This window comes from Leucoraja erinacea, chromosome 3 (assembly GCF_028641065.1).
Source record: "Leucoraja erinacea ecotype New England chromosome 3, Leri_hhj_1, whole genome shotgun sequence".
Lineage (NCBI taxonomy): Eukaryota > Metazoa > Chordata > Chondrichthyes > Rajiformes > Rajidae > Leucoraja > Leucoraja erinaceus.
In genome coordinates, this window is record NC_073379.1 from 65,969,581 (window position 1) to 65,980,928 (window position 11,348).

General features: G+C 41.7%; 1 protein-coding gene across 2 annotated transcripts in view; it reads left to right on the forward strand.

Annotated features, from left to right (window-relative positions):
* Positions 1 to 11,056, forward strand: part of isoc1 (isochorismatase domain containing 1) — a 28,327-nt gene extending 17,271 nt beyond the window's left edge. For both annotated transcript variants that reach the window (XM_055632841.1, XM_055632840.1), the window contains 2 exons: positions 5,315 to 5,431; positions 10,259 to 11,056. In XM_055632841.1, the coding sequence (XP_055488816.1) occupies positions 5,315 to 5,431; positions 10,259 to 10,405 (264 nt within the window). In that variant the 3' untranslated portion in view covers positions 10,406 to 11,056. The remainder of the gene's footprint in view (positions 1 to 5,314; positions 5,432 to 10,258) is intronic.
* Positions 11,057 to 11,348: the final 292 nt, after the last annotated feature.

An 11,348-nucleotide genomic window follows, 5' to 3' on the forward strand; every position in this document is an offset into this window, starting at 1 on the left:
TCATCGTGTGATGTCACAATGCCCAATGCCCAAAGACATTGTTGCCATAGAGGGAGTAAAGAGAAGGTTCACCAGACTGATTCCTGGGCTGTCAGTACTTTCATGTGAAGAAAGACTGGATAGACTCAGTTTGTACTCACTAGAATTTACAAGATTGAGGGGTAATCTTATAGAATCTTATGTTTCTATGTTTTTATGTTTCCCTCTCCCCACCCCTTTCCCTCTCCCACCCATCCCTCTCTCCCCACCCCCTTCCCTCTCCCCCACTCCCTTTCCCTACCCCTCCCTCCCCACTCATCCACTTCTCTCCCCCCTCCACTCTCCCTCCCCCCCCCCCCCCCCCCCCACATCTCTCTCCCCATCCCCCTCTCTCACCCCCCCTACCCCGCTCTCTTTCCCTCCCAAATCTGACTCATTTCCTCCTCCTCTCGCCTCCCTCCTCTCTTCTCACCCCCCTCCCCCCACCTGGGTGTTTGGGGGTGGTTAATGTGAGTGTGATGCCGCACCCCCCCCCCCCCCCCCCCCCCCCCCCGGAAACGCCGTTGGGGAAACAGACCCAACGGGTCTGCACTTGGTATAGTTAACCTTTAAAAATCCAACTTAGCCAATCAAACACATTGCCTTCAGTTGTTATGTCCTCAAAAATAAATTGGTCAAGTTAATTGTGGCATTCTACTTTCAGTCCATACTTATCATTATTAATTTGTCTTTTTACATATTGATTTACACTGTTTCTCAGAATTGATTTCAATAATTTGCCCAACAAAATGTTAACACGAGGGACCACTAATTTGTGCTGCTTCTTAACATCTCCAGGAACGTCTGCTTAACGCTCATCTCAAGCACTGTCTCTGCAATATTTGCACAATCTCCTCATGGCCATGTGGGTCTCCTCTGAATGCTCTGAATTCCTCCCACATCTCAAATAGCATTGGTAGGCTGATTGGCTAAACTCCCAGCATTGCCTAAATAGCAAAAAAGAATAAAAGGAAAGATGATGGACATGTGTGAGAAAGAACAAGTTGCAAGGCTACAGGAAAATAAGGAGGGACAAAATGGGAATGTGCATTGCTACCCTAATGGACCCTGTGGGAAGAATGGCCTTTTCTGTGTTTTAATAATTTAAGATTAGAACACTAAAAGATAAAATACAATTGGTGTCTTATGGTCTCCAAGCTGCTACGCAATACATTTGCCAACAAACAGGGCGCTCACTTAACTTTTTTTTCCCTGTTGCCAGCCGGGCAACCTAGGAGTTTTTTAGGTTGCCAAATGACAGTTTAGGTGGTCATTTAAGACGGCTTGCATGACGCGGCGATAATGTGCTCGGACGAAGTGTGTAGTTACCAGTCGGAATTATGGTCAATGAAGCATTCACATATTATTTCTGCTTCAAATAAAGTTACAAACTAAACATACTTCACCAATCAAGACATCATATATACCACAATGACATGCAGCAAAATTATAGCACAGTATCTCAACACTTTTTGCACGTTGCAATTAATGCAATTTCTATTATTTCTTTCCACTTCCAAACAAAAATGTGGTTGGATTATTCAGCGTATGATCAACCTGTGTCAATAAATCCTGGACCATGGTAACATATATGCTTAACCATGCACACTACAGATTGATGCAAGCATGTTCTCTGTGAAGGACCGAAAATTATCATGACATGGCCATAGCATGGGTCGTTATTGCTATTGGTATAGAAACACTCTCGCTTCCCACATAATTTATCCACAACAAAATATACAGGTTGCAAGGAAATATCAAAACTACATTTTATGATAATAGCTGTTAAAATCGACTATACCCATCTGACAGGTTAAACATCATACTAACTGACAAGAGATGGCCAAAGATTCAGATTCAATTTTTTATTCAGATTCAGATTTTCAATTTTCAAAGGACATAACTGCAGCAAATGTTCTTTTGGTAATATGTTTAAAGGTGTCAAAACGCCACATTACCGGACATTCAGATTAGATGTATGTGTTATGAACAGCAATGAAGATATCCAGTTTGTACCCACCAGATTTTAAAATTGTTATTGATATACGCTGTTTCCATCATTCCCCCTTCAGATTTAATGTTAAAATTTTAACTGAAATATCTCCTGACCAAATTTGGGTTGTATATGAGTGACTGTAAACGTAAAATCTGGATAAATCCAACGTATAGCTGTGAATGTTTTCATTAAATAACAGGAGAATCAATGTGAGGTGGATAGGGAGATCAGAGCAGGATGAATAAATGGGAGGCGGGTAGATGGGGAGGGGAGGGGAGCACAGGGGATGTCAGTGAGGACTGAATAAAGGAATGGGGATCAGTGTGGGATTGAGAGGAGGGGTCCCAGGATAAAGGGGGGGGGGCAAGAGAGAGAGACAGACAGACAGACAGGGACAGAAAGAGACAGTGGGACAGGGAGAGAGACACAAAGGGTCAGAGAGAGACAGACGGAGAGAGGGAGACAGGAGGTGGAGAGGAAGGAAGGTCAGCGCTCCTCAGACAACACCAGCATCATTGACCCGCTGCCTTGGCCATCCCTGTCCGCCGCCAAAGGGGGAGGCAGTTGGGAACTCCTCACCACCGCCTCCCCTTCTCCGCCAACCAACAGCAAGGTGCGGGATCAAGCGGTGCAGACGCTTCAGACGGCGGAAGGGGGCCTCCCGCGCTCTCTCCCTCCCGTCCTCGGCGTGCGGGAGGGTTTGTTTTGAAAGTGCCGTTGGTAGAGTGGCAGGCAGCGGCCGTTATCAGGCCAGGCGGGGTGAGCGAGGAGGAGGAGATGGAGCCGCTGTCGCTGCTGCTGTGCCGGGCCCGTCATGCCACACTTAGCATCTTTCCCACGCGTTACAGCCGTCGCCGAGACAAAACGTCACGTTCCTTTTCTCCAGAGATGCTGCCTGACCCGCTGAGTTACTCCATTTTTTTGTGTGTATCTTCGGTATAAACCACTATCTGCGTGCCAAACCGGGCAAAATGACTTGTCGTTTAGGTTGCTCGGCGGCACTTTGGGTGATCATTGGCACCCGGGCAACTGCTAATTTCGAGCCCTGACAAAGATTGGGCTATTTCTGTTCGGTCCAGGCCAGCCATCCCATCTTCCCCTTGATACAGTTTTTATGTCCTAGTGCCGCTTGCCCAAAGTTCCATTCTTCTCTGACATCTGTCTCAATTTCTCTCAAAATGTTAACTTTAACATTCCCAGTGCCTTGATTTAAAAACCCTTCCAGGGCTTGCCAGCCCTACATTTATAATCTCTTATGGGTCTGCCACCTGTTGGACTTTGTCTAGCGATGTTACAATACTCACCTTCAGCCGCGCTGCAGTTCTGCCACTGGCCGTGTGCGTGACTTTGGCGCCTTTGAGAGGGGGGAGGGGGGGTTGGCGGGATTCAAATGCCGTTTTCTCCTGCCTGTTGGAGTCAAACTTCCTCAGGCTGTTAAGCTGCTGCAGAAAAATCGTTCCGACTTCTCGGAAGTTTTATTTAAAAAATCCTGGGACAATTTAATCCCAGGAGTAAAATAAAAAGCTACTTCTAACGCTGTCAACGCCTACAATGGGACGGATCTCACGTAGGGGATAAAACAAAATGTAAGTCGTCAATTTTACATATAAACTTGCTTCTTAGGATGACTTTAATAAAAATTTCCTTGGCGATAATGTGATTTTGGCCCCATATGAACCGGCAGTGTTTTTCCTGCCGATATGGGGTTCAAATTCACTGCAATCGCAACTTTCCAATCGATCGCGTTCCAAAAAAACCCACTCGCAAGACGATTAAAATGCCCATTAATTTACGGGAAGTAAACATTAAATTCCTTCCATTTGGCCTATAAATTCATGACAATGTGAAATTAAAAAAATTATGTTATATTGTGAATTCTTGTGTGAATGTTATTTGGACATTTAGGCTATTTTAAAATGTTAACCTTTTCTTAAGAAATGGATAGATGTTTCAATCTAGTAATTGAATTTTGTAATTAGCTACAATTAGGTAACTAACTAATTATATGCTTTAATTTCAGGTCATCTAAGTAAGATTGTTTCATATTTGTTTCAGAATGCTTCAATCTATAATAACTGAAAATTTCATTCAGTTTTCTTAATTTTTAAGAAAGTTATGACCTTTGACTGCCCTCGATCACAGCTTTTGAGTTAAGGCAATGGAAAAGCAATAGGGAACAAGATGCTAATTTCAGAGTATGAAATTGGCCATAACTATTTTAATACTGAAGATATGCAAGTGAATTAGGTGTCAAATTAAACTTCTTTTTATGCTTTATCTGATGGGATAAATTGCAGACTTGATTTTTTTTAATTTCAAAATGTTGTAACATTGCTACTTTATCTGGTTGTGCTTCCATCTGCCCTGTCCATTGTATCTGCCTTGTACCGTTGCTATGTAGGCCTCGCACTCTGGCATTCATCCCTTCCCTCTTTCACACACTTATCACGTTATCACAAATGTTCACAACAATTTATTGAATTGTTTTAGGAAGTTTTTCAATGTTAAATTTAAATAAATGCAAATTTTGGGTTCTGCAATTGATTTGGAAAATCTTTATTGAAAGCAAAGTAGTGGACTTTGCAAGGGGGAAAACCTTGCCCATAAATGAGTCCAGCACAAGGAATTGGTGGTTCTGGCTAGAAATTGGCTTCTCCTGCTGCACTGTCTCATATTCTGCTGCTGCTTCAACCTGCAGGAGGAAATCTGGAACTTACTCCTTTGAAGCAAAACCATATTTTAAGTTGGAGTGGATCCATATTATTTTACATAAACAAAACAGCACCCAAAGATACCAATTCTACTGTTTTTATAATCACCAAAAAAATCACATTAAAGTAATTAAGTACATATATGAAATGAAAATGAAATGATTCAATTTATTGTCATTGTCAGTGTACAGTACAGAGACAACGAAATGCATTTTTAGCATCTCCCTTGAAAGGGAGACACAGGGCGTCGCGGTGTGCCCGCGCCTGCCGCCGTAACATTCCATTACAGGCAAAGGTGGGTGAAGTGTCTTGCCCAAGGACACAACGACAGTATGTACTCCAAGCGGGATTTGAACCGGCTACCCTCCGGTCGCCAGCCGAACTCTTAGCCCATTGTGCTATCTGTCGCCTTGAGTATCTCTGATGAGTCCTTCAAATTCTTCTGAATTTAGTTTTTGTTTTGTCTTCAAACGCAAATAGAAACCACCACCCACTTAGTGTTCCCAGCTAATCTGACCCTTTTCTACATATTTAACACGGACTGCTGCTTAACAAAAGAATTAGGAACACATTTTTTATTTTTGCATAGACTCATGTCTGCATACAACAGACTGCTCTGGATCTGATTGGAAGAGGCCTTGAAGTGCATATTGTAGCTGATGCAACTTCTTCGAGAAGTATGATGGACAGAATGTTTGCTTTGGAGGTAAGATCTTAATTTCAATTTATATTGTAAAAGGTAATTGAAAAAATGGAAAACACAAAGTGCTGGAGGAACTCAGTGGATCAGGCTGCATCTGGGGAGGGAATGGGCTGGCAACCTTTCTTCAGACCGATGAGTCCTAACCCAAAACCTTGCCTGTCCATTTCCTCGCCTGACACTGCCTGACCCGCAGAGTTCCACCAGTTCTTTGTCTTTTGCTTCAGATTCCAGCATTTGCAGTTCTTATGTCTCCAATTCTTTTTATAAAAAAACAAAGAGTTTTGGCATCTAGAATTTTACCATATTTTAACAAAGGTTGGTTCTGGCAACAAAACAGTGCATTCCCCTACCCTGTCTGGCACAGATTCTTTGTTGCTATGAATTGTTGATTAGATGCCACTGATGTAATGACAGAACTTGCAAGTTATTAACTTTTCATAATCTCACAACTCATTTGGGCAGACACTCAGAAATTCTGCCTAGTGAAGCAGCATAATTATAGCCCAAGCTAATATGGCTCTGTTATCTTTTCTGTTAAAAGATTGGTGTTAATATTTCTGACAAGAAGTTGTGCTGTAGATGATGCGTGTAATTGGCTGTTTCACGATAACTATCAGTTCTGGCTGATAACCCTCAACACCTCACTCAATCCTACTGTTTTGTGTTGTGGGAATATGTTATAATTATCTCAGCAAAGTCACACATTAAAATAGAATTATTGTGCTGTAGGGTTCAATGATTTTCGGGGGTAGGTGGGGGAAGAATGTAACTTCATCCTGTGTGGGTGTTCCCACTTCTTTTCCTGGTCATATTTCTATTAATAGCCATCCCTGAGTTGGGCCACTCCTACTGCCATTCTATTCAGTGGTGGGGGTAGGGGGATGAATAGAATATCAAAAGTTTCAAAGGTCTTTTATTGTCACGTACCAATTGTACAGTGATATTCAAATTACCATAGCCATATCAAAAAAAGAGACAAGGCACACACCTACGTCAAAGTTAACATAAACATCCAACACAGCAGATTCCTCACTGTGATTGAAGACTAAAGTCCAATCTTCCCTCTTTGTTTTCACGTGGTCGGGGCAGTCGATCCGTTGGGGCGATGGAAGCCCCTGCGATCCAGGCGGTCGATGCTCCTGCGGCTTGGAGCTCCCAAAATCAGTTTCCCACCAGGGACCGCGAGCTCCACGCTGTCAAAGTCCGCAGGCTCCTGCGGTTGGAGCTTCTGAAGTCGGGCTCTAGCAGAGGTCGCCAACTAACCATATAACCATATAACAATTACAGCACGGAAACAGGCCATCTTGGCCCTACAAGTCCGTGCCGAACAAATGTTTTTTCCCCTTAGTCCCACCTGCCTGCACTCATACCATAACCCTCCATTCCCTTATCCATATGCCTATCCAATTTATTTTTAAATGATACCAATGAACCTGCCTCCACCACTTCCACTGGAAGCTCATTCCACACCGCTACCACTCTCTGAGTAAAGAAGTTCCCCCTCATATTACCCCTAAACTTCTGTCCCTTCAACTCCACGATGTTAAGCCGCAGTACGGACGGAGATATGATGCGGGAAAAAAACGCATCTCCATCGACATAAGAGTTTAAAAAAGTTTTCCCCAACCCCACCCCCCGCATAAAACAAGCTAAAGAACTCTAAAACATCCATTTAATACATACTATTAAAACAACAGAGAACAAAGCGACAGACAGACTGTTGGCGCGGAAGCCATTACTGGCGCCACTCGGTGGAAGTATGGGGCAAATAAAACAGAATTGGCTTGATGGTTGGGGTGGATTTGGTGGGACGAAGGACATGTTTCCATGCTGTTTAGTTTAGAGATACGGGCCCATCGGTCCACCAAGTAATCCCTTCCCACTAACACTATCCACACACTAAGGACAATTTAAAATTTTACCGAGCCAACTAACTTACAAACCTGTACGTCTTTGGAGTGTGGGAGGAAACCAGAGATTATGGATAACACAGGTCATGGGGAGAACGTGCAAACTTTGCACAGACAGCACCTGTAGTCAGGATCGAACCGGGGTCTCTGGCGCTGCACCATCTGACTACACAATTCTATTTCAGCTAGGAGGAGAGTCTGGATATGCTGCAAAACTACTTTAGTTGATCAGTTGATGGAAAACCTCTCCCATGCTGCGTTATATGTGCCATGTGTCTTTTAGGATTCTCTAAATGTTTCTCTAAATGAACCATCTTTAAATCCTAGTGTGATGTCCAAATTCAGGAGCAGCTTCCTCCTCATAAGCATCAGGCTATTAAATGCTAGAACCTAAAAATAAGCTCTGAACTATTATTGTTTTATATGCACGCACACACTTTTTGTTATTATGGTATTTACAGAGTACTATGTTTCCTTCTGTTATGCTGCTGCAAATCAGAATTTCATTATTCCATTTCAGGGCATATGACAATGAAACATTGAACTCTCTTAACACTAATAACAGATTAAATATTGCAGTCAGTTAGCATGTAGAAAGCTCTCACAAGCAGCATATTTATAATATTGAGTAAGGGTTGTAGATTAGCAATGATGCCAAGGTTAAATCCCCTGTACTTTGTACAAGCTAGAGCATTGTTAATGTCCAGCCAACAGAACAGATGAGGCCTCGGTTTAATGATTTGCCCCAACAACAGGACATACAATTGTAGAATGTTCCCTCAGTAAGTTTTTGTGCTCAACTTTAATCATGACTTTCTTATATGGAATCCCACCAGCTTGACTACAATCTTTCATGTACAGTGGTTTGCAAAAGTATTCATACCCTTTGAACTTTTCCACATTTTGTCACGTTACAACCACAAACCAAATGTATTTTATTGGGATTTTATGTGATAGACCAACACAAAGTGGCGCATAATTGTGAAGTGGAAGGAAGATGATACATGGTTTTCAAAAATTTTTACAAATAAAAAACTGAAAAGTGTTGCGTGCAAAAGTATTCAGCCCCCTTTACTCTGATACACCTAAATAACATCCAGTGCAACCAATTGCCCTCAGAAGTCACCTAATTAGTAAATAGAGTCCACTTGTGTGTAATCTAATCTCAGTATAAATACAGCTGTTCTGTGAAGGCCTCGGAGGTTTGTTAGAGAACATTAGTGAACAAACAGCATCATGAAGCCCAAGGAACACACCGGACAGGCCAGGGATAAGGTTATGGAGAAGTTTAAAGCAGGATGAGGTTATAAAAAAATATCCCAAGCTTTGAACATCTCACGGAGCACTGTTCAATCCATCATCTGAAAATGGAAAGAGTATGGCACAACTGCAAACCTACCAAGACATGGCCGTCCACCTAAACTGACAGGCCGGGCAAGGAGAGCATTGATCAGAGAAGCAGCCAATGGAATGGTTTAGATCAAAGCATATTCATGGTAACTCTGGAGGAGCTGCAGATCCACAGCTCAGGTGGGAGAATCTGTCCACAGGACAACTATTAGTCGTGCACTCCACAAATCGGGCCTTTATGGAAGAGTGGCAAGAAGAAAGCCATTGTTGAAAAAAAGCCATAAGAAGTCCCATTTGCGGTTTGCCACAAGCCATGTGGGGGACAGCAAACATGTGGAGGAAGGTGCTCTGGTCAGATGAGACCAAAATTGAAGTTTTTGGCTTAAATGCAAAACGCTATGTGTGGCGGAAAACTAACACTGCACATCACCCTGAACACACCATCCCCATTGTGAAACGTGGTGGTGGCAGCATCATGCTGTGGGGATGGTTTTCTTCAGCAGGAACAGGGAAGCTGGTCAGAGTTGATGGGAAGATGGATGGAGCCAAATACAGGGCAATCTTGGAAGAAAACCTGTTGGAGTCTGCAAAAGACTTGAGACTGGGGGCGGAGGTTCACCTTCCAGCAGGACAACGACCCTAAACATACAGCCAGAGCTACAATGGAATGGTTTAGATCAAAGCATATTCATGTGTTAGAATGGCCCAGTCAAAAGTCCAGACCTAAATCCAATTGAGAATCTCTGACAAGACTTGAAAATTGCTGTTCACAGACGCTCTCCATCCAATCTGACTGAGCTTGAGCAAAGAAGAATGGGCAAAAATTTCAGTCTCTAGATGTGCAAAGCTGGTAGAGACATACCCTAAAAGACTTGCAGCTGTAATTGCAGCGAAAGGTGGTTCTACAAAGTATTGACTCAGGGGGGCTGAATACTTTTGCACGCCACACTTTTCAGTTTTTTATTTGTAAAAAAATTTGAAAACCATGTATCATTTTCCTTCCACTTCACAATTATGCGCCACTTTGTGTTGGTCTATCACATAAAATCCCAATAAAATACATTTACGTTTGTGGTTGTAACGTGACAAAATGTGGAAAAGTTCAAGGGGTATGAATACTTTTGCAAGCCACTGTACATATAACGTATACAGATATGTTTTGACTTGGTGTTGCCTAGGGTTACATTTTAATTCATTCTTGACATTTCTGGACCGTTAGGATGCTATGAATGCCTTTTGATTTCTTAGTTTAGTAGAAATGGATCATAATATTAGTTTCTGAGCCATATCTGAAGTTTGTGGCTATGACTATTGAACATGAATAGGATAAGAGATGGTTCAGAGGCAACAAAACCAGAACAGTTTAAGCTCACACATGAAAAATAAGTCTTTTGGATCTAGTCCCACAGAGTGGTTGGATCTGTCAATGAATTCCCTAGTCTAAATCGTGACCTTCAGGAGAGAAGAAAATAGATTGTAGGGAAGGGAATTAAAAATAGCCAGTTTTGTTTGCAGCAGCATTACCACAGTACAGTATCTGAATTTTGTATTTAATCTTTTCTCTTCAAAGCGTCTAGCCCGCACGGGGATTATAGTTACTACCAGTGAAGCTGTACTTCTGCAACTAATTGGTGATAAAGAACATCTTCATTTCAAGGAAATTCAAAACCTCATCAAAGCAAGTGCACCACAGTCGGGGCTTTTATCCAAGGTCTAAACAAGTAAAGGTATAATAAATCATCTGGCAAAGGATTCATCCAAAAAAAAAATGAAGATATGTTTAATATTGACATTCAAGGGACATCAAGCAAGTGTTTAAAATCGTCGAGTAACAATATGATCTTTTTATAGTCACATATTCTGTGCTGTCCATCTGTTACTATTGTACGCTTTTAATATTATAGATATTGTGTATTATGGAATAGTATTCCATGAAGGTTAACGGGGGCATATTTATGCAGGAATAAATTGTGTAAATCTGGAGTAAATTTGCATGATTTTTGATTGCACATTGTAAATGCAAGATTTTGTTATGTAGAGTCAGTTTGTAAACTATTGCAATCAATTAAACAGCTCTGAAATATATGATATTATTCAGAGTGTATGTTTGATTGAAGGAGATCTGATTGGTAGTAAATATTGAACATGAGCCCAAGATGGCATAAATTGCAATTGAATGTGGGTATGTAAAGGGGCCTGGGTTGGTCGAATAATGTACATCCATTGGTATAAAAAATATTTTATGTTGTTGAATGTTATAAAACAAAAAAATCCCATTTCTGTTATGCTTGTGTGTGTGTGTGTGTGTACATATATATATATGAAATAAATCAGCCAAACTATGGCTTTCAGTGCCTATAACACCAAATCTCATTCTGTGGACACTTGACCTTTGTGTAAAGAGGCTGTTTGGGTACCATTGTTAAAATGGAGGTAGAGTATCTTAGTGGCCTTATGAGTTCATTTTAGATGGTTTCCAGCAACAATTCACCTGGCTACCCTTCACATGTTTAAAGTACTTTATCCCATGTGTAAGGGCTCACATTTGTTCTTGGCTGCTCATTTCCAACTATATCAAAGAAGATTTGCACAGCTGATTGGCAAAGCTATTAAGTTGCAGAACAATGGTGAGAAACAAAGTGAACATAGCAGTTTACTTC